The 23663-nt window shown below is 37.1% G+C and overlaps 1 protein-coding gene across 2 annotated transcripts in view; it reads left to right on the top strand.

Annotated features, from left to right (window-relative positions):
- The first annotated feature begins 824 nt into the window (after positions 1 to 824).
- Positions 825 to 23663, top strand: part of USP47 (ubiquitin specific peptidase 47) — a 118803-nt gene continuing 95964 nt past the window's right edge. The window contains exon 1 of one of the 2 annotated variants that reach the window (XM_072725661.1): positions 825 to 1140. In XM_072725661.1, the coding sequence (XP_072581762.1) occupies positions 1102 to 1140 (39 nt within the window). In that variant the 5' untranslated portion in view covers positions 825 to 1101. The remainder of the gene's footprint in view (positions 1141 to 23663) is intronic. The other variant, XM_072725660.1, reaches the window with a different exon arrangement.

The raw sequence follows: 23663 nt of genomic DNA, 5'->3' as shown, positions 1-23663 counted from the left end.
GTCGAGGGCAGCCCGGGTGGCTCAGCGGTTTAGCACCTGCCTTCAGCCCAGGGCCTGATCCTGGAGTCCCCGGGTCCAGTCCTGCATTGGGCTCCCTCCCGGCATGGAGCCTGCTTCCCCCTCTGCCTGTGTCTCTGCCTCTGTCTATCATGAATAAATAAATAAATAAATAAAAATTTTTTTTAAAGGAAAGTTGAATGAGCGAGGTTTGGAAAAACAACTATTGCATCATTTTGTTTAGCCTAAAACTGAGCCCGGTGCATGCAGGCAGAGCCGACTCAGGCACTCTGAAGACATCCTGGGGTGGGGGGGCGAGGTGCAGAGCGCAGCCCCAGGCCGCAGCCGGCTGCAGAGGGAGGCTCCCAGAAGGCGCACAGGGGAGCGCCGCTGTAACGCACGGGAGGGGCGGGGGGGGAGGGGGGACGCCGCCGCCTCCCCTCCGGGCCCCCGGGAGCGCCGCCGGGGCCGCCCGCAGGCTGGGGAGAGGGGAGGGGCGGAGGCCGGGAGCCGCGCGGGCCGCCCGCCCTTCCAGGACGGCGCCAGGCCGGGGAGGAGCGGACGGAGCTCCCGAGCCTCGCCGTCGGGGGGCGACCGGGTCGGCGAAGGCGCCCTGGGGGCCGGCCCCTCCCCCGCCGGCAGGGGGAGCCCCGACGCGCGCGGTGCGGAAGGCCTCCCGCGGAGGGCGCCGCTGCTCGGGCCGCTCGTCCCGCCCCGCGCGCCCCGGCGCCGAGCTCGAGCCGCGGGAGCAGCGGGGCGCTGGGCTGCAGCCGCCTCGGCACCTCGGGCGCGGGGCGCGGGGCTGGGAGCCCGGCGGCCCGAAGTCTCGCGAGAGCGGCCGCCGCCATTTTTCCATTGATTGCAGCGAGCGGGGGGAGGGGCCGACGACGACGGCGGCGGCGGCGGCGGCGGCGGCGGAGCGGCCGAGGTCGGTGTCTGCGCGCTGCTGCTCGGGGGCCGCGGCCGAGGCCTCCGCGGTGTTGCGGGAGCGCGGGCGCCGGCGGCGATGACGGCTGCTGCCCTCCTCTGCTGAGACACAGAGCGCCGCCAGCACCCGGCTCCCGCCTCCCGGCAGGGCGGAGAGGAGCGGCCGGAGTCTGAGCCATGGTGCCCGGCGAGGAGAACCAGCTGGTCCCGAAGGAGGTGAGGGGCGGGCGGCGGAGGAGGCCGGGCCCGAGGCCCGAGGGCGCCGGGGGCAGCGCAGGCCGGGCCGGGGGGGGGGCGGGGGCGGCGAGTGCGGGCCGGGCCGGGCCGGGCCGGGCCGCGGCGGGGGAGGGGCGGGGGGGCGGGGGGCAGTTGGGAGACCCGCCTGGATCCCGGGTCCAGGCCCGCGGCGGGGAGGGGCGGGGCGGGAGGGGCGGGGGGGAGGGGAGGGGGCGAGCGCCGGCCTCCCCTCTCGGCCTGTCGGGCCGGACCCGCTCGCCTCTCCCGTACCCACTGAACGCGTCGAGCCGACATAACCTTCCAAGAAAAAAGAAAAAAAAAAAAGAAAGAAAAACAACCACCACCACCACATTCTGTACCGACGGCGCCGCTCCTGGTTGCGCCCGCGGCCGAGTGTGTAGCTGCCCCCGGGGCTCGCCAAGTCTACACCCGAGTGGAGATCGTGGGAGGCACAGTTTTGCCTTTTTTTTTTTTTTTTTTTTAAACTGTTACTTTTTTTTTTTTCTTTTTTCTTTTTTGAACTCCTCTGTTACTTGGTGAGCCTGTGGGGGGCCCGTGGAAGGAAGATGGATGGTTCGGGGGGGGGGGGACATAAATAAATTAAAAAAAAAAAAGTAAACAGGACTTTCCAGGTACAAGGTAAGAGAGAGCCGGACGTTAGCATCTGGAGAGCGTCGCTGCCCCCTCCCTGCGGTGGTGCGCGCTCAGTTTGGGTGACTTCTTGAATTCTTTAAAAGCGAGCGATACGAGAAGGCCCGCACTTCTTGGCTTCTCTCTTGAACGGTAGTAGAAGATCAGTGGCACACAGAATCCTGCACCGGCCAGTGAATTTCAATATATTAATAGTATCCCTGTCGGCTTTATAAATATCTTCAGCGTATCCAAATGTGTATTTTTAACTGGTTGATCATCAGACTGATGTTTGGCTTTTGTTTTTTTTTTTTTTTTTTTTAATTTGTCATATACCGTGCATAGAGGCAGGGTCCTGTTGCAACGGGCCCGTGTAGAATCTGGATCATTTGGAAGTGATGTTCATTAAAGATTTTATTTTTATTTTTTTGCTTTCTGTTAGCCGCCTCGTAGTAGCAGTGGGTTGCCACTTAAGCAAGCTCTGACACTGCAAAAGTCGCCCTGGAGTTAAGGATCTAGGATAAAACATTTTTTTTTTTTCTAACTTTATCAGATAATGGTTGTTTTCTGGATTATTTAGAAGTGACGTTCATTAAAGATTTTATTTTATTTTGTTTTTTGCATTCTGCTAGTTGCTTCCTAGCAGTTGGTTGCTACTTAAGCAAGCTCTGACACTGCAGAAGTCACACTGGAGTTAAGTATGATAAAACTTTTTTTTTTTCCGACTTTATCAGATAATGGTTGTTTTCTGGATGATTTAGAAGTGATGTTCATTAAAAATCTTGATTATTTTTTCGCTTTCTTTAGTTGCTTTGTAGCAGTTGGTTGCTACTTAAGCAAGCTCTGACACTGCAGAAGTCACACTGGAGTTAAGTATGATAAAACATTTTTTTTTCCGACTTTAATCAGATAATGGTTGTTTTCTGGATTATTTAGAAGTGATGTTCATTAAAGATTTTATTTATTTTTTTTGCTTTCTGTTGCTTTGTAGTAGTTGGTTGCTACTTAAGCAAGCTCTGACACTACAAAAGTCGCCCTGGAGTTAAGTATCTATGATAAAACATTTTTTCTGACTTTATCAGATAATGGTTGTTTTGCAAGGACAGTTGTTTGTTTTTTGGTTGTTGTTGTTGTTGTTGAACTTCGTTATCATGTGTCAGTATTTATTCATGGAGCATCACCAACTCTGTGCAAAGCAGATAAACAGATGAATTAATCAGAATTCTTGCCTTGGGAGCTTTCAGAGCTACTAGGAAAGAGAATGCTGATCATATTTGTTGAACTTCGGTTAAGGGAGAGGTATTTTACTACACAAGTAGCTGTTACACAAGGACAGAAGTGATAGGTGCTGTAAGAAGGATAAACATGCATTTTCTTTTAGAGCTACATACTGCTGGTTTTCATTCCTACAAAACCAATTTGTCCTTTCTTAATTTTTTGACCATTAGAAAAATACAGTATAGGTGCTTTAAGAAAATGCAACATCAGATTTATTTCCCTAAGAATTTGATGCCTAAAACAAAAAAACAAAAAAACATGGTATGGATATACAGCTCCACAGGAAAATACTTGTGTAAAAAGTCAATACTGTAATACTGCTCTTACCTTTTTGGGATTTTTTTTTTTTTTTAACCTTTTTTGGATTTTAAAGATTAATTGCCTCTGCTTTAAGACAAACTCCTTACCTGAGGCTTCAAGTACATTCCGATACTTCGATACTTTTTTCTTATACACTTTTTGGAACATATGCCTATATGCCTCCCCCACCCTCCCCAATCCATCTTCTGGCTGTTCTTTTTCCCTGACTCTTGATTCCTGGAAGCATGCACAGTAGTCTTAAGTCTTAAGACTGTCACTTTAAGTTTTTGTCTTTTTTAGCTTGCTAACTATAACTAGCTCCTTTTTGATTATGGTCATACTCTTCCTGAATTATTCTTCTCTTCCTTGGGTTTTCTGTGGCATTTGATAATTTTAAAAAAGTCCTTGATTTTAGCAATACTGTACTTTTTTGGTCTTTTTTCCTATATGTGTCTTTTCTTATCCACCTGCTCATTCAGTCAGTTCCTTTTCTCTCCTATGTCCTTAATTATCACTTTTGTCTTTGTCATTCCCTGTCTTTTTAAAGTTGGAGTAGAATCATACAGTGTTAAAGCTGAGGGAGAGTGTATAGTGATCTTCTAATAACATAAACCCCTTCACTTTACAGATGAGGAAATTAGGGCCAGAGGATTGAAAGTGACTTGTTTAGGGTCACATAGTGAATAAATTGACAGTGTAAGGACTAGACCTCATATTCCCTTCCCTATTTCATGACTATATTTTATCCATTCATATGACCTGGACAGTCTGTAAGAGTAGTTTGTAACTCTCTAAGTACATTACTATGTGAAAATAAATTGCAAAATTAAAACAAAATTGTGCTTCTGTTCTAATGGCTTATTCTAGAGGGTCTTGTTGTTGTTTGTTTAGGACCATTGTTTAGGGCATCCGTGATCCCTACTAGATTTAGATCTTTGTTAGGTGTGTGCATTCATGCATGTGTATAGTTGTTGAATGAATAAAATACTATTTTGGTCCCTGAAGCTCAAGAGCAAATGTATCTTAGAGGACTCCAATGAAGGCAGCTTAGTGTACTACAGGTATTGGCAGATCCCGTGGACCGAATCCAGCTCGTGGCCTGTTTTTGTATGACCCATGAGTTAAGAATGACTTTTATATTTCCAAATTGTAAAAGATAAGTAAAATAATATTCCATGACACGTGAAAATCTATGAAATTCTAATTTCAGTATTCATAAATAAAATTTTATTGGACCACAGCCATGCCCATTTATTTCCTATTGTCTATGGCGATAGCAGAGTTGAGTAGTAGCTACAGAAGCTGTTTACAGGATAAATTTGAAACTACTTAGCTTGGTATTCAAGGCCTAGTACACTTGATTCTGGCCACAACCTTCCTTTTCAGCTTATCTCTTTTCCCAAGAAACTCATTTTTAATGCAGCCAAACGGGTTTCTCTCTAACTTGCATTTCACTTGTTTTTGTACTGTCCCTTCTTTTTTATTTCTCTGTTCAGAACCTTCTTACTTCTAATAACATAAACCCCTTCACTTTACAGATGAGGAAATTAGGGCCAGAGGATTGAAAGTGACTTGTTTAGGGTCACATAGTGAATAAATTGACAGTGTAAGGACTATATGGACTTAAGGACTGTAAGGACTTTACATTTACATTTAAAACCCATTTTTACATTTTTCCATAAGTACCCCAGAGCTTGTTTATTCTAAAAATCTTTTTATGACCATTTTAACCTTAGGGATTTCTCCTTCTGAGAAGACCTTTATACATGACTAGAATTCATTTGGCAATTAATAAATAGTGCTTGGTAACATCTATTATGGTCTAAAACTGTAATATACATTTTATATATTATTATGAGTTCCTTGGCAGCAGAGATCTTTGTGAATTTCTCTCAGTTTTCTGTTTTTTGTATGCCTTATAGGTCTAGGACAGTATCCTTTCTGGAGCAGATACTTAGTAATATTTATTGATGTGGTTACAGGGTTGTGAGAAACTTAAAATTCTAACCAATTATCCCCTACTTGGATGTTTTCTGAGGCACCATTTGTTGGCAAGCTGTTTTCCAACCTTTGCTTGAACGCCTTCGTGACTAATCTCTGATAACATCTTTGCCTTAGAAGAGATTTGTTATTTTAAGTTTTTGAGTTGAGAGAAATCTACACCTCCGTCTTTTGATAATTGCCTTGGACAACAGAGAAATCTTCAATCATTTCCCATAGTACAGTTTTTTCTTATTGTTGACAGTGGGAAGGGGTGTGGATAAGGAGGGCCAACCCCCTCTGTTCTACAATCTCAGGATCCTTAGTTCTTGTTTCTCAGTTGCTCTCTTTTAGACACAATCCAGTGTTTTTAGTATTTCTCCTAAATTGTGCCCAAAGAAGAGCAAAGGGAGTGTGGTCTGTTCATTGTGATTAACAACAAAGCTTTTCACTTCATTTTTTCATTCTATCCTTTGCCTTTGGATTGTATTGATACTGGCTTTTAGATCTCTTGCTTTTACGGTCATCCCACTTTTTGCTTATTGTTTTGTTGTTTTTATTATTCTCTTTCTTTTTTATTTATTTATTTTTAAGATTTTATTTGTTTATTCATGAGAGACACAGAGAGAGAGAGGCAGAAAGAAAGGCACAGGGAGAAGAAGCAGGCTCTCTGTGGGAAGCCTGATAGGGGACTAGATCCCAGGATCCCGGGATCACCACCTGAGCCAAAGGCACATGCTCAACCACCGAGCCACCCAGGTGCTCCTTATTCTCTTTATTAGGATTTGTGACACTAATATTATTGAGTCTTCACTCAATATTACTCTGTCATGTAAGGAACATTTTGAGGAGATAGCAAAAATTCATTCTTCCCTCAAGTATCTTAGAGTAGAATTAAGGATGAGGTACATATTTACCAATGGTTTTAAAATAATACTTAAAGTGACGTCCAAGTATATAAATGTAGAGAAGATGGAAAAATGGAAGACAAAAGAGTATTTAGTTTCATATCTAAGGTTTTTTTCTGCCTCTTTTCTATGCAATGAACAGTTTTCACATGGAACTAATGGTGATGATAGTAATAACATTTATTAAGCATTTATTATATGTCAGGTCCTGTTATATGTGTTTTGTGTATATTAACTCCTTTTGAGTTTCACAGTGACCTTACAAGTATATAAAGACCATTGATGCTGAGAACTCCTAAAACATTAAAGCAACTTGTTTTTTTTTAATCTCTATTTTCTGGTTTTTAATAAAACCCATCAATATTTATTACATTCCATATCAAATGAATATCCTTTTAATTTTATGTCTCCTAATTATATTACTTGAGAAAATGTGCTTCTTGTACTTGAGGAAATGGTCTTTCTTGTGTTTGGTCGTTCTTTAAAAATTAGCCTTTAAAAGAAATTGGGGATATTGATTCTCCTTTACTTGCAGGAGGCAAATATGGCAGTTAGGTCAAGTGACACTTATCGGTGGTTTACATAAATTGGAGTGTTTAATAAAAAGTCATTGGTATTTCAGGTACCATTGGAAATACTGATTTAATAAAGCAAAAAAAGCTGAGTGCAGTTGTATGATTCCAAATTTGTCAGGGAAAAAGATGGATGATTTATGGTTATATGCATTGAAAGATTAGAAAGAATACTCTAAAATATTAACAGTTGTTGTTCCTGGGTATCATTGGGCTTTATTTAGGCTTTCTTTACCTATTTCAACAATGGGCATATTTACTACGCATTAATTAAAAAAAAAAAAAGAAACTTAGATCTAATTGTAGTTTTTGAGGTAATTATTGGTATCATGTTATAGGGTTTTTCGTGCTCATGATTTTTATCTTTCCCCTTTCTTGTTGCTCTGTTTGCCACAGAGTAATCTGATCCACTTGCATGGCTTCAGCCTTTGATTGTAATATACCCATTTCTGTCTCCAGCCCTGACCTCTCTTCTAGATTCAGATTTCCACCTGCATACCTGATCTCTCTATTTGGTTGTATGCCACAAATTACATGTAGGTAATATCAAGCTCATAGCTCTTCTCTCTCCTCATGTTCTCTTCTCAGTTCTTTCTGTGTTCAATTCAGTTAGTGTTGTCAGCCTCTATTTATTTGCTTAATTAAGTTAGGAGATTTTTTTGACTCTTTTTTCCTTTTTCTCATATTTAAATTAGTTCATCACTTGGAAAATACCTCTTGTACCCTTATGTTTCACTTTGTAGCTTTGCCTCTTTTTTCATTCAAATGTAGCCCTGCTAAGAGGTCTCTTTGACCTCTAAGCTCTTCTCTTTCCAAAGCCATCCTCTCTGCAACTGTCAAAGTTACTTTGTAAGACAGGTGAGATTATGATTTACTTAAAGTTTCTAGTTATTACTCTCTGATTGCAAATTGAGTAATAGGTACTATTTATAAATGCTGTATGCCAGACACTGTCTTATTTCCTATCATACTTCTTGGCAGCTATTATTTTTCATTTTTTATAGATGAAGATTTTTATAGATAAAGAGATTGAGGACCTTGCTCAAAGTTATAAAGTTTGGTTCTAAGTCAGTATGGCTGTAACCAGTGTAATTATGTTCTAGTACTTCATAATCTAGCTTCAGTTGTTTTTTTTTAAGTTTAATTTTTATCAAAGTTATATGCACAGATTTAAAAGAGTCTAATAGTTCTGCAGGACTATTGACGAAACAATAGTCATCTGCAAATTCCCCCTTCCTTTTATTTTGGACTCTTCAGAGACAACTACTTTCAACTCATTACTTTGATATTTATCTCTGTATCTCCAATGGCATGCTTGGAGTGTTCTTTCTTGAATTTTCAGTTTAAGGCACTATCTGCTGACTTACTATAGTAGAAGATATGGTTTCCTGCTTTCCCCAGCCACACACACACATACACACACGTCTCTGTCCTGCTCAGTAGACATACTGAGTATTGTCATACTCCAGGGAGTTTGGTTATACCATTACTGAGTAATGGTATAACTCAGTGTGACTAGAAGCTGGTTAAGTCCTGTAGTTTACTGTAGTTATTTTCCTTTCCTGTACATTTTGTTTTTTCTGGGTTTTTTGTTTGTTTTTAATTTGCTTTTGTTCAGTTTTCTGTATACTCATTGTTAATTTATCCAGGAAATTCTCCAGTGGGGCAACACAGTGGACATTTGGCAATGTTGGGTGGGTGAAGGGGGTGCAGGGAGTGTGCTCCTGATACCTAGGAGTGGAAGCCACCATGCTGCCTAACATCATCCTTTGCTGCACAGGACAGCCTCCCACAACAAAGAATGATGTGGACCAAAATGTCAATATTGGCACTGTAGAGAAGCCATGATTTCGTCCAGCTCTCTCAAGTGTGTAAATCTCCTCTTACTACGTTCAAACCTACTAATTTTTTACTTAAATTTTCTTGAATTGCAGCTGTTGCCTTAGATTTTCCTTTACTAACATCTTAGCAGTTCCCCTCAGGTGTCTCTTGTATTGGGGCTCCTGGTTCTGTATCTGATGTCTTCTTTCTTTGCCTGTTTTCTCATTTTGGAGGACCACTTTCAACTGCGCTCTGGATGGGATATAATTTTTTCCAGACCTCACATATCCTCTTGCTTTATAGATCACTTGGCTGGGCAGAGAATTCTTGGTCAGAAGTAATTTTCTCTCAGAATTTTGCAAACATTGCCCCATTGTTTTCTTTTTTTCAGCGTTGCTGTTGAGACATCAGATGCCTAGAAGATTCTTTTCCACAATTTTGAAACTTTTTTTTTTCCTTTCTGGAAGCTTAGAGAATTTTTTCCCCAGAGTTCTGAAAACTCTGTATTATGTGCGTTGGCATAGGTCTTTTTAAATCCATTTCTGTTGAGTTCAGGGTAGTCTTACTCAGAAAATGATTTCATCAGTTCTGAGAAATTTCCTTAATTTCTAAAAAATTAATTAATTAATTAATTAATTATTTAAAAAATTTCCTCCCTTGGTTTTCTCCATTCTCTCTCCTGAGTTCCTATGGTTTAGGTTTTGGGCCTACTGACTGGTTTCTCTAATTTTCTTATCTGTTTTTTATCTATTTTTCATTTCTTTCTCCCCTGCTTTCTGGGAAATTTTTCTCAACTTTTATCTTCCAGTTCTTCTACTAAGATTTTATTTTTGCCATCATGTTTATAATTTCCAGGCACTCTTTTTCTTCTGAAAAAAAAAAATTTAAATATCCTGTTTCTGTCTTGGGATGCCTTATCTTTCTTAGGAAATTTATAGTTTTCTTCTCTGCATAATCCTTCTTTCCTCCAAATTTCCATTTTGTGTTTATTTTCTTGGACTTTGTCTTTCATATGAGATGCTTTCTGGAAGTCTGGTGATCCTTCAAGTCAACTCTTACTTAAAAGAGAGGACTTAAAAAGCTTAGAAGCACTACAAGTGGGAGATTATAGTTTTGCCTGTAGAGTGATAGGCTGAATAATTTCCGTGCAGACTCCCAATGACACGTCTTTTCTCTTGTGCTGGATTGATTTCCCAGAAAAGATTTCTGATCTTATGCCTGGAGAGGAAAAGCTTGGGAGCTGAGTAGGAAAAAAAGGATTTGGGTTTCATCATTAAGTATGCAAATACATTTTCATTTGTTCTCCAGTTTTCAGTATGGCATTCCTCACATTCATTTGTGCCTGGCATTCTCTAGTGCAGAGATACTGTCTCATGCTCTCAGAAGTCATTTAGCCTTTTGCCAGGGAGGGTCAAGGAGCAGAAGAGAGGTCTGGGGGTTCTAACTGCTTCTTAAATAAACTTCAATTGGTTCTCCTAGTTTGGACTCCACCCTTATTCCCCAGAGTGTCTGAAACTGAGGTTTTTCACCATTATCCTTTATTTTTTTTTTTTATCCTTTAAAATTTTTTTGTGGAAGAGTCACACAAAGGATAGAGAATTCTCATATACCCTTCACCAAGCCTCTCCTTATTTTAGCATCATATATAAAACTATAAGATTCTTATCAAAAGTAAGAAAAAGGGCCACAAAAGCCATTTTTGTTGCAAGATCCGAATTCAGGATCTTACACTGCGTTTAGTTGTCTTTGTCTCTTTAGTTTTTTCTTATCTTTGACAGTCCTTACCCTGTCCTTCTCGTTTGGGACCTTTACACTTTTTAACAGTTATTTTGTATAATGGCCCTCAGTTTGTGTTGTCTGACATTTTCTCATGATTTATGACCTATCTTAAGAAGTTGTGAATTAAAGAGAGGGATATTACAGATATGTGCTTATTAGTACATCATATGGAAGCTGTGGGGGAATGTGATGTACTGTTAGTGATGTTAACCTTGATCACTTGGTTATGGTGCTGTGCTGGGTTTCTCCACCATAAAGTTACTATTTCTTCTTTAATAATTACTGAATATTTTGAGACTGTGCAGATACTGTGTTTAGGCTTAAATGTCTGCCCACTAGTTTTAGCATCCATCTGTGAATCTTGTCTTCTTACTGGTGCATTTTAATGGTGATTTTTCTATTTTCCTCATTATTTCTGCATTTATTAATTGGAATTCTTCTGTGAGGAAGAGTTATCCCTTCTTCCCATTTATTGATGTAATTATTAATATTGGTATAGGCCATTCGGTATTTATTTTATTCTTTGTATTATAACCCAATACTTATAATTTTTCTTGTTTTTCAAGCTGTTCCAATATTGGCCAGGGGAGCTCTTTCTGGTTGGCACCTGTGTATTCATTCTTGCTTTCTGAGCACTTACTTTCTGGCACCACATTATGCTTCAGCCCATGGCATTTTTTCTCTGTCCCAACCCTGGAAGCAACCACGTCTCCAGGGAGTATAGGGAGTCTTTTGGTGTAATTGTAAATGTGACATAAACTAGGTATCTTTGGTTTTCTTCTAAGTTAATGTAGCATTCAACCTCTTCAGATGGAATGGTCATTACCATTTGATCTGATTTCCAGCTTTTGTTTTTAAAGATTTATTTATTTATTTATTTATTTATTTATTTATTTATTTATTTATTTATTTATTTATTTATTTATTTATTTATGAGAGACACAGGCAGAGGGAGAAGCAGGCTCCAGGCAAAGAGCCCGATGTGGGACTCGATCCTGGGTCTCCAGGATCAGGCCCTGGGACGAAGGCGGCGCTAAACCACTGAGCCACCCGGGCTGCCCTGCTTTCCAGCTTTTGAAATCATGTTTTTGGTTTCTTATGGGTTTGTGCTATTAAAAAAAGAAAATCTTCACTCTTTTTCAGAGCTATCTTGGGAAGCTTCAGAGCTAAATGCTTATATTCAATCTATCCTTTTAAACCAGATATTCGTAACTTAAGTATTTGTCTTCTGCTCCAGGCCAGTTTTGCTTTAGTCATATTTGACTACATTAGTTGCTGTTCCCAGTGTGCTCTATGCTTTCGTGTGTCATTTCTATATGCCCTTGCCCTGAGTGACTAGTATAAAATATTATCTGGTTTTTAGGAAGTTTTAAATAGGTAAACTTCGATTTTACATGAAAACTAATATGTAAGTACTTTCTTAGGATTGCCTCTTTTTTGTTTTCTAGTTTTTTGATTAGTCACATAAACGTTTGCATCTTAGTGTCAAGGTACTGTCATTTTTTGCTGAATTGAAGGGATTGTATTAGTACATTTCCAGGGTACTAGAGTATCATGATGACCCAACTTGGAAAGAAAAGATTGTATTGAAAATAGGGGGCTGTGAAAAACATATCATTAAATACACATATTTAAATATCTATTGTAAATTAAGGTTCCGGAAGACATCTACTTTTAAAACTGGTTCATTTGTTTTTAAGGATCTTCTTCAATTCAGGCAACATGTTTAGGTGTGCTGATATGCAGAGGCATATTCTTTTATGAGGTTTACAACACAGATTTTAAAGTGTTCTGCCTGGATAATGTTGGCTTAAACTCTAATTTTGTACAAACATTCTCCATTGTACAGAGTCTTTGTATAAAATGATTGAGATTGGCAGTGATGGCAAATGATTAGCAAAACTGATATAATCAAGATTCTCAAAGAGAATGCATTTCTCCTGAGCATGATTTGCTAATGGTAGAGTGGAAGAAGGAGTGAATAGAGGTGTAGTGTAAGTAAACAAGAGGCTCCTTTCTGTCTTATTACATACTTCCGTTTGCTTTGTCTCTGGGTGTGGGAGCAATAATAACTTATCTATTCTTTCGTTTAATAGAACTGAACTGAACTATGCATGTATAAAGTAGCCACGGATATGAACATTTTCATTTACATAAAACTATTGCTGTTGAGAGATTATTATTTTTGTGAAAATTACTGAGATATATGTCTTGAATTTTGATGTTGTGTAAAAACATGCTCTTATAATATTATTCAGCCAGCAAAATCTAGCCCCTTTTACTTCCCACAAGAAACCTTTCCTGATTCTCCTCTTTCAACCTAATTGCATTTCCTTAACCCTGGAACCCACTGCACTGTATCTTTTGACATTTGAAAAATTGTATACCCCCTTATTAAAAGTTACATATTACTGCATTAATGCTTTTATTAGATCAGAAAATCTTCAAAGTCAGAACATGACAGCTAAGAGTGCCTGGGTTCAAGTAGTAGCTTTGCGACCTCGGGCAGGTTATTTAATCTCTTTGTACCTTAGTTAAATGAGAATACTAATAACTATGACCTAGGCTTGTTGGGAATAGGAAATGAGTTAATGCATGTAAGGTCTCTTGCATGTAATGAGCGCTCTATAAATGCTAGCATACCCCTTCATTATGTTGTTACTTTCATCCTGTATTCTTTCTAGGGGCTAGCGCAATGTGCTATGCATTGTTGTCCGATTAATATTTATTGATTAAATGAAAATGAAGTCATATTTAGTTATTAAATATGCTAGTCATTACAGCTATAGTTCTGATTATGGTCTGTCAGCTAAATATATACGTGTTTGTGCAAATCCTAAATGATTGTTGTATTTGACAGGTCCTTTTATATCCTCAGATGTTGCTGATATAAACATACGGCTAAAAGAAACATACTGCTATTCTTACTGCTTTAATTGAAGACTGAAACATGTAACATAGTATAAAGGTTAAAAATAAATTTTTGAGTCTATTGAGGTTCTGAGAAAAATTGGTTTAGTAAATATAGATATTTGCCAAGATATCTTATGAGATTAACAAATACTGCTTTGTAAGATTCAGTGTGAAATGTTACTTTAAATCAGGATCCATGTTAAGAATAGTTTGTTTCTGAAAGAGCTTTATGTATGTGATAATTCTGATTTTCTATAACTCTATAGTAGAACCAATTGACATGAATGGGAGACTGTGTTCCGGTCAGTTGTACATTGATTATTGATTGTCCTCTAGATTTGATTCTGTGTAGTTAACTGATATGAGACTTGCAGTGTTTCAAATATTAGCATAATATGCTTATATTCAGTAAATATAGTGGCTTTCCAGTAGAGAAAAATTAAGGGCTGTTAAGTAACGTAATTAAGAAAAAGTCTGGAATTTAAATTTTTCTGTGTACAGTAATCTAATACCTTTGGTAAGATTATAGGTTTAGCTTTAGGAAGACCATCGAACTCATTTATGACTTAAGTGAAATTTTCTAGTATAACCAAAGCATTGTATTTTGACCAAACACCGATACTTTGCTGTTTCAAATGATACTTAGCTATTTTTATTTAATCACATCTTTTAATTTTTCTTAGTGTAGGTTTCTATGATTCCTGATGCAGTAGAATTCATTCATTCAGTTAAAGCATTGAGTTTGTACCTGCTAGGAATCCCAGATTCAAAGATAAGAAACTGACCTAGTTCTAGATGCTATCCAGTTAATTTAGTTAGAAGGAGTAGCATTTAAAACACAAAAGTTTGTACTGATTTTAGAAAGTGACAAAAAGTTTAGTATATATGAATGAGTTGCCTGGTATTGAGTAGAAGATGGTTCTGGAAAGTTATGTCTTAAGAATGCTGACATGCCTAAAAGAAGTTTAGATTTTTTTTATTGTGTAGATATTAGGGGACTTGAAAAAGTTTTTCCAAGAAAAAGGGTTAATAGTTAATAGTTTGTATATAATACTTACAAAGTTTAATTCCTGAAACTTTTTCACTGAAACATTTTTTACTTACCTGAATGTTTTACGTCCCTGCATCGATATTAAAAATCTACACACAAATGAAAATGGGGAAGAGAGAGCTTTCTAATACCTTATTCTCTTACCTGTTTGTTTCCTTTTCATTTGCAGTCATTTAGGTACTTTTTGTTTTTTAAGAATAGAATGTTTTCCATTGTCATGCATTTTAAGTGCTTCCCCACCTAGGAGTCATGCTGGTAAAATATCTTTTGGCATAATTGTTACATTTTTATATGGATAACACACAGGTAGGCATCTTCAAATATGCTAAATAGGTAAGCTTCATTTGCCTCCAGAGCTGTTTGAAGTCCTGAGCAATTGCTTAGACTTGATGCTTCAAGGGAAATTTCCAAGTGGGGAAGTCCAGTGTTCTTCTGATTTTCACTAACAGTACAACGCTTATAATAATATGGATTCTTCACATATAAGTACATTCTTGTGAGTGACTTTTGTAGTTGGTTGCTTGCTAAGTGCTTTACCACTGATCTGTTTGCAGGCTTGGTATAAGGGTCATAGTATAGAGAACTCCAGTGTTTGCCCCCCTTTCCTGTGGCTGAAGCTTAGCAGGCTAGAGGTGGCACTGGCACTGGAGAACTGAGACTCTCCTGGTGACATTATCTCATGGTGGCAGCTGCACAACAGAGAACACCACAAGGAATGTTATTAAGTGGAAGATTAATGAAATCTTCCTGAAGAAATCTCCAATGTTCCAGATAAAATTAAATCTTTAATATTTAACCACGAGGAGCTCTTGATTACAGTCCCAGTTCTAGGTTGCATTAAAAAGTAGAATTTTTGTATGACTCATCTCCTAAAAGCTACATATTGATTTTACTAAATATAAGTAAACTATGAATTTATATACATTTATTCCATTTTATTGGTACAAAATGTCTACCGTCTTGTGTGTTTAGGTGTTTTAATTTTATTGCCTTTAATTTTTAGTTTATACCAAGTTGTATAATTTATTACACTATGTTTATTTATAGTACTTTGTGGTAATGTAAGGGAATTGGTGAAAAATTAGATACTTAACAATGAAATCTCTTATTAAAAGACATTTGAGAAACATTATTGCTCTAATTTTGACCTTTTTTTAGATTTATTTATTTATTTATTTATTTATTTATTTATTTATTTATGATAGACAGAGAGAGAGAGAGGCAGAGACACAGGAGGAGGGAGAAGCAGGCTCCGTGCTGGAGCCTGACATGGGACTCGATCCCGGGACTCCAGGATCGTGCCCTGGGCCAAAGGCAGGTGCTAAACCGCTGAGCCACCCAGGGATCCCCTAATTTTGACATTTTGTATTCACATGTCTTATATTTATTTACCATTACATTATTGACCACCAACATAAGACACATACAGACATAGAACAGACACAGAGAGAAATAGACACAGAAAATGCTTCTATGATTCAGTGATATGATTTAATACTGGAAGGGATATAGTGGTTAGGTATTATAGCCCCTTTGTCTTTTTTCTCTCTTTATTTTTAGATCTGGAAACACAAAGGCCATAAATCTCAATAACTTAACTCAAGGTCTCAGCTGGTAGAAGAGCTTGAATGAAACCTTTTTCTTAAAAGTTAAGTTTACCCAAGTATAATTTATGTAGTAAAATTTGCCCTCTTATGGTATACAGCTTTGTGAATTTTGACAAACTTAATTCAGTTGTATAACCACCACCAAGATACAGAATATCTCCATTACAGCAAGAGTTTCTTAGGCCCCTTGTAGACAACTCCCGCCCGCCCCCCCCCCCCCCACATTCAAGGCCCTGCAACCACTGATCTGTTTTCTGTCCTCATATTTTGACTGTCTAGAATATCATATAAATGGAACTCATATAGTATGTAGCATTTTGAGTCCCACTTCTTTCCTCTAGTATAAAACTATGAGATTCATCCATAGTGTTTCATGTATCAGTAGTCTTCCTTCTTAGTTAGTGCTGAGTGCAACAATTGTTTCTCCATTCACCAGGTAGTGGACATTTGTTTCCAGTTTTTGATGACCCCGAAGAAAGCTGCTACAAGTATATGCATACAATTTTTTGGGCAGTAAGTGCATGCTTAACTTTGTAAGAAACTGCCAAACTTTTCTGAAATGGCCTTACTGTTTTGCATTCTGATAAGCAGCGCATGAGCATCTTAGTTGTTCTGCATCCTCTTTCTTGGTACTTCGCAATGTCTTTGTTATTATTTTTTGCTTTTTTTTTTTTAACCATTCTAAAAAGTGTATAGTGATATTTTGTGGTTTTTAATTTGCATTTCTTTAATAACTCTTGATGTGGAGCATCTTTTCGTGTGCTTGAGGGTTTTTATTAAGCATGATCTGAACAACATACTTTATGCAAGTATTATATTTACTAGGTACTGATAGGAGAGAGAAGGTAAGAGTCCCTGTTCCTAAGGAGTTTATGATTTACATAGGGACAACTGGTAATTGTGTTAAATAGTGGTGGTATTTGAAAACCCAGTTCACATAGTCACTGATCTGGTGAAAGGAAATGATTTAGGAATCTGAAAACTCAGTGGTTTGACTTTGCTGTAGTCGATTAGCCCTCTTTTTTTTTTTTTAAGATTTATTTATTTATTTATTTATTCATGATAGACATGGGGGTGGGGCAGAGACACAGGCAGAGGGAGAAGCAGGCTCCATGCCGGAAGCCCGACGCGGGAGTTGATCCTGGGACTCCAGGATTGCGCCACGGGCCACAGGCAGGCACCAAACCAATGAACCATCCAAGGCTCCCCGATTAGCCCTCTTGAGTCTTTGTTTTTACCTTCTTTTAAATGAGCGACTTGGGCCAAATAAAGAATAAGATTTGTCTCTATAAGCCTACAGAGACTTTTAAAGTATTGGGTGTTTTTGCTATTTTTATAGTAGTAGGTTTTTAACCTTTGTGAGAAGGCTATGCAATCAGAAAACAAAAGATCTTTGTAGATTTTTCTTGTTTGATGAAACACATATTCTCGTAAGATAATCTTCTGCAGTTTTAAATATTATAAATTATAGATTTTATAGTGAAGGATTATATTTTTCTTAAATCTATTATAAGGATAGTAACTGATAGTTCTAGAATACCTTCTCTTTGATATATTATCACTTGTAGAGTATTTTCAAGATATTTTCTTTTGATCTTCAGAAAAACTCTTTGTGGGCCTTAAAAGTGACAACTAAATGACTTGCATAAGATTATATAGCTAAAAGAAAAGTAGCCAGCTTGTTTGGAGGGCTTGATACTTTGCCCTGTGCAGTACATTTCTTTTTGCATTATAGGCCGCTCCAATAGGAAATAAACACTCTTCTAATAGTTTTAAGTAACCTTTACATTTTTTTTTTCAATTGTACAATTTCATGTTCAGAGGATTATAGGAATGTAATATTCCTACATTAAAATTATTATCCATGCTTCTAAATAAAAGCATGGTAACAGACACAATAAAATAAACTAGTTTCTTTGATTTAGTAATAGTGCTGTAGAACATTCAAGACCAGTAAACAAGTCAGTTGTATCACAAGCTGAGTCACTGCTTGTCAACAACAGCCTACTCACAGAAGAAAACTTAGCTGTAATCAAAATAAAGATAACAGGAATAGTAAAGGGCGTACTGTTTCCTCTCCTGAGAGTAGTTTGTTTAGCTTCTAAGTTTAGATACCTACAGTATATTATTAGTGGGTCACTCGTTACCAGTAGTAGAACAACTATTAGAAGGAATAAGGCAGAAATGAGAAGAGTATTAGGGTAGAATTCAGGAGAAAAATAATGGCCTTATAACTTTATTGCCACAAATACGTTAACATTATAAAGTCATCAGAAAGGCTCTATTTCTTAGGAGATTGATGTTCATATGTAACTTTAAAGCAAGTCACTTTAGGTTCCAGAATTTCTTTTTATTCATCCGTTAAAGAAGGAGCTGGATCACATGTCTAAACGTCCATCCAGCCTTAAATATTATAATGCTGTGTCATGTGTGATGTGTTATCTGATTGATGGTTTCTTAACTGTCAAGTAAAATATATTGCTCATAGTTTGATTTAAACTTTTTTCTTTAAAAAAAAATAAACTTTTTTCTTAAAGTTCTGAAACTATGTTAATTTTCTAATTGAATGGGAACTTGATGTAATTGTTACAAGTAAAAATAGTTTACATAGAACTCAGTTTTATATAATTAGTTTTCTGATTATAATATGATGGGGTTCTGAGAGCTTGTTTTATGGGTATTTTAGAAGAAAATAGAATGCAGATATCAGAGGGACACACTATAATAGAGCACAGAGAACAAGTATGAACATAGGTATTTTTACAAAAGTTTTAAAACATGCTGTAAGTCATACTATTATACTGTATTACTTGAGACGTTATATGATTTGGAAACAAATGTCATAAATTGACAGACAATTCATGTCATATCTTACTCAGTATTAGTTTAAATTCAGAAAATCCGTATCTTGATATATTGAATAAGCACCTGTAATTAATGCAGATTAGTTTATCACAGACTTTGCATTTAACTAAGATAGTAAAATATAATGTAGCTATATATACAGTTTTTTATGCTTTGAACTTAGCTTTTATAATAGGTGCATTGTTGTCTTTTAGAAAATTCTTATATGAAGATTTGAGCAGAGAGTGATTATTATCAAACTTCCTTTAAATAGCAAAAGCCCCGGACACCTGGGTGGCTCAGTGGTTGAGTGTCTGCCTTTGGCCTCGGGGTCCTGGGATTGAGTCCTGCATCAGCCTGTTTCTCCCTCTGCCTCTCTCTCTGTATCTCTCATGAATGAGTAAATAAAATCTTAAAAAAAAAGAAATAGCAAAAGCCCTTGCACTACAAATGTTTTAAAATTTAAAATCAGTTTGGAAAAGTTTAAAACTTTCAAAATCAATTTTTATAAATTTATTGAAGAGTTTTAAGAACATATTTTATGCTCCAACAGCAGAAGCTATGTATTAATAAATTATTTTCCTGAATTTAATTTCCCAAATATATTGTTTAGCAAATTCCCTGAAAGACTTAGACTTAACTCTTCTGTGGTTCATTTTCAGTAGTAAAGATTCTAAATTAGCCATTTTCATTTCTTACCTAATAAACAGAACCTTGCATATGAATCTGCTTGTTTTTTTCTTATGTACTTGTTGGTCTTTATTCATGTTCATGTTGAATTTTTATGATTCTCTGAAGTATTTATGTATTCCTGGCCAGTCTTCTCAAATCTTTGGATGTAATTGTTTTCTTTCAGTATATTAACAAAAGAAGCAAAATTCCATTAAAAAGCTAAAACAGATCCTAGATATATGAAAGACACTTCTTTTGAGAAATTTGAGCCTAGAGTATAATTTCACGCTGATGAAAAGGTAGGGTTAAGAAGACTGGACCATTTGGGGGAAGTTGTAGAGGGAAACTAGTGGGAATGGAGTTGAGGATAATTGGATCTAAGAAAGTCTTTTATTTTTGTTAGTATATGGAGCTTGTATCATTTTCTGATTATAATGATTCACAGAGATGTTTTGTTAGAATGGTTTAACTGTTTAGGAATGCTAAACAGCAAGAGGAATGGGAAATTTGATATATTTAATGATGTACTTTAACTTCAGTTTTCACCCACATTAAAACGGAAACAGGAAATGATTTAATTCTCGAGAAGTTAAAAGTTGAAAAAAATGGCTAAAAAGTTATAACTTGATTCATATCAAATTTGATGATAATGTCCTTACTCTTAATTCTCTTTCATTTATATATTCCTTCCTAAATTAAATATTGAAAATACACTGAATAAGAAAGTTCATGATCAGATTTTTTAAAAGTATGATTAAAATTTTTATATTTAATTTAGGAACTCAGCTTCTTGGCAATTAACTTCTGTAGTTAACATTTTAGTTTTATTTATTTATTTATTTATTTATTTATTTATTTATTTTTTAACATTTTAGTTTTAAAGTGAACAAGTGAGATTTAAATTCTGAAAATTAATTTTTTTCTAAGGGATTCTTAAGGAGTACTAAGTTAGTTATAGCCATTCTCTAATTAGACTTACTGTCCATCATCAGTATTTTAATATTATTCAGGAAATAGAACATTTTTTTAAGATTATTTATTTACTTACTCATGACAGAGAGAGAGGCAGAGACACAGGCAGAGGGAGAAGCAGGCTCCATGAAAGGATCCCAATGTGGGACTCGATCCTGAGACACTGAGATCACGCCCTGAGCTGAAGGCAGATGCTCAACCGCGGAGCCACCCAGGCGTCCCTAGAACATGTTAACTATTAAATTTTCAGCTTACCTATGTATATATTTTTAGTCATTTAATTACTTCCTATCTGATACAACAATCTTTTAATGTAAACTTTTCAGTTGAATAAATATTTATTTTGATGTTCAACTTATCCAGATTTGGCCAGTGAGAACCTTTTCAACTGGCTCCTGAGTCCTTCTAACATATCTCACCATTCTTGGAGTACTTCCTTACTTTCTGTGACAGTGCAGGGTATTCCAAGCTATTGTACTTTTCCAACCCTAACACTAAGATCAGTCATTTTACAAAGACCTCTGAATCCTTTTGGTGGAGAATGGTATTCAGAAATCATGATCTGGGGACTAGATGTATTTATTGTCACATGGGTATCCTTGCTTCTAGATCTTCTCAAAGGAGCTAGAAAATATGCACACTTACATATATAAATGTGAAATCTGCACTTATTTATATATCCTATTTCTCTCTGTATATGCATATGTACAGTCAAATTATGAAAGCCCTTAATAGGCAGATTTTATATTTTTTGAATTAGAAGAGAAAATAGAAATGTATTCCATGCTTATACATATATTTATATATATCTATAATATGTTCTTATGACTATTATGTGTTTGTAATGTAAAACCATTAGAAACCCAGTTTGCAGACATATTTGCTAATTCCTCAGACTTAATGGTCATAAGTTCTATATTTGACTGAAAAATATTTAATTTTGGTAAAATACACATAACAGGGCAGTCCCAGTGGCGCAGCAGTTTAGTGCCTCCTGCAGCCTGGGGTGTGGTCCTGGAGGACCCGGGATTGAGTCCCATGTGAGGCTTCCTGTATGAAGCCTCCTTCTCCCTCTGCCTGTGTCTCTGCCTCTTTCTCTCTCTGTGTCTTTATGAATAAATAAAATCTTTAAAAAAAAATACACATAACATAAAATTTACTTTCTTAACCAGTTTTAAATACACAGTTTGTTAGCATTAATTACATTTACATTGTTATGCTATTACCATCACCCATCCACAGAAATCTTTTCATCTTGTGAAACTGTACCCATTAGCAGTAACTCCCTGTTCCCGTACCCTCCCATCTCCACGCCCTCAACCTCTGGCAACTACCATTCTCTCTGACTTTGATTCCTCTGGGTACCTTAAATAAGTGGAATCCTACAATATTTGTTTTTTTGTGACAAGATTATTTCACTTAGTATCTATTCCTCAAAGTTTATCCATATTGTAGTTTGTGTCAGTATTGCCATCCTATTTAAGGCTAAATAATATTACATTTTATGTATGTATACATACAGACCCATGTACACTATACACACACACACACACACACACACACACACACACACCCCACCCTTGTATTTCCTTATATTTAATCTTAAATCTGTATAAATATCTGCTTCCATCTTTTGGCTCTTGTGAATAATGCTCCCGTGAACATGGGTGTATAGCTATCTATGAGTTCTGCTTTCATTTCTTTTGGTTATAAACCCAGAAGAGAAATTGCCAGATCAGTAGACAAGTTTTAGCACTCAGAGCAGGTCATGTATTTGGAAAACTTGTAAGCTGAAATGATATAAGTTGAATTTTAGTTTGCAGCATAGTTATAATCTTGACTAAGAGCTCATGATGTCTAGCTTTTTGTGGAAATAACCTAAATGTCACATTGAGTCAACTCAGTTATTTTATGTGTGGAGTTTTGCACAGTGTATTAATCGAGAAATGCTCTAATTACTTAACATAAAATAGCAGTGCTCTAATTACTAATACAAAATATTTCTATAAAATATACATTATCATAGAATGTAATATTTAATTTTTAATACAAAATGATTTCTTATTATCATCATTTCTATTTAGAGAACTTCCTTTAGCCATTCTTCTAGGGTAGATCTGCTAGCAACAAATATTTTAGTTTTCCGTCATCTGAAAATGTCTTTATTTCCCCTTCATTCCTGAAGGATATTTTCACTGACTATAGAATTCTAGGCTGACAATTCTTTTCTCTAAGCTCTTGGTAAATATTACGGAAAATATCTACCTTTGTGATATTTGATGAGAAATCTGCTACATTTGAATTGTTTTTGTCATTATAGATAAGCTGTTATTTCTGATTTAAAAAGCTTTCTCTTTGTCTTAAGTTTTCAAGGATTTGTCTAGATTATGATATGTCTTGGCATGAATTGCTTTGTATTTAATCTGTTTGGGATTCATTCAGCTTTCTGAATATCTGGGTATATGCCTCTTGCCAAATTTGGGGTTTTCAGCCATTATTTCTTCAATTAGTTTTTCACATCCACCCTCTTTCTCCTTTCCTTCCAGGACTTAGTTGACAAGAATGTTAGTTAGGTCTTTTGTTATAGTCCTCCAAATATTGAGAGTAATTTTTTTTGTCTTTTTTTTCTTTATTCATATAAAGATTTCTGTTTTTTTATCTTCAGATCATTGATTCCCTTGTCATCTTCATTTTACTATTGAGCTCACCTATGAGTTTTAATTTTAGTTATTTTATCTTGCTCTTTCTTTGTTGAGACTTTGTTTTTTCATTTGTTTCATGTTCATGTTGAACATTTTTATGACAGCTGCTTTAAAATACTTGTCAGAGGGGCACCTAGGTGCCTCAGGAGTTGAGCATCTGCCTTTCGCTCAGGTCGTGGTCCTGGAGTCCTGGGATCGAGTCTCACAGCAGGCTTCCTGAAGGGAGCCCACTTGTCCCTCAGCCTGTGTCTCTGTCTCTCTGTGTGTCTCTCATGAATGAATGAATGAATGAATGAATGCATAAATCTGTAAAAAAAAAAAAAAGTCCTTGTCAGATCATTCCAACATTTGTGTCATCTTGGTGTTGGCATCTGTTGATTGTCTTTTTTTCATTCAAGTTGAAATTATCCTGGTTTTTGGTGTGACAAGTGACTTCGTTTTATTCTGGATGTTTTGGGTACTGTATTATGAAA

This window comes from Vulpes vulpes, chromosome 11 (assembly GCF_048418805.1).
Source record: "Vulpes vulpes isolate BD-2025 chromosome 11, VulVul3, whole genome shotgun sequence".
Taxonomy (NCBI): Eukaryota; Metazoa; Chordata; class Mammalia; order Carnivora; family Canidae; genus Vulpes; species Vulpes vulpes.
The sequence above is the reverse complement of the archived record's forward strand: the minus strand, read 5'-3'. Positions and strand labels throughout refer to the sequence as shown.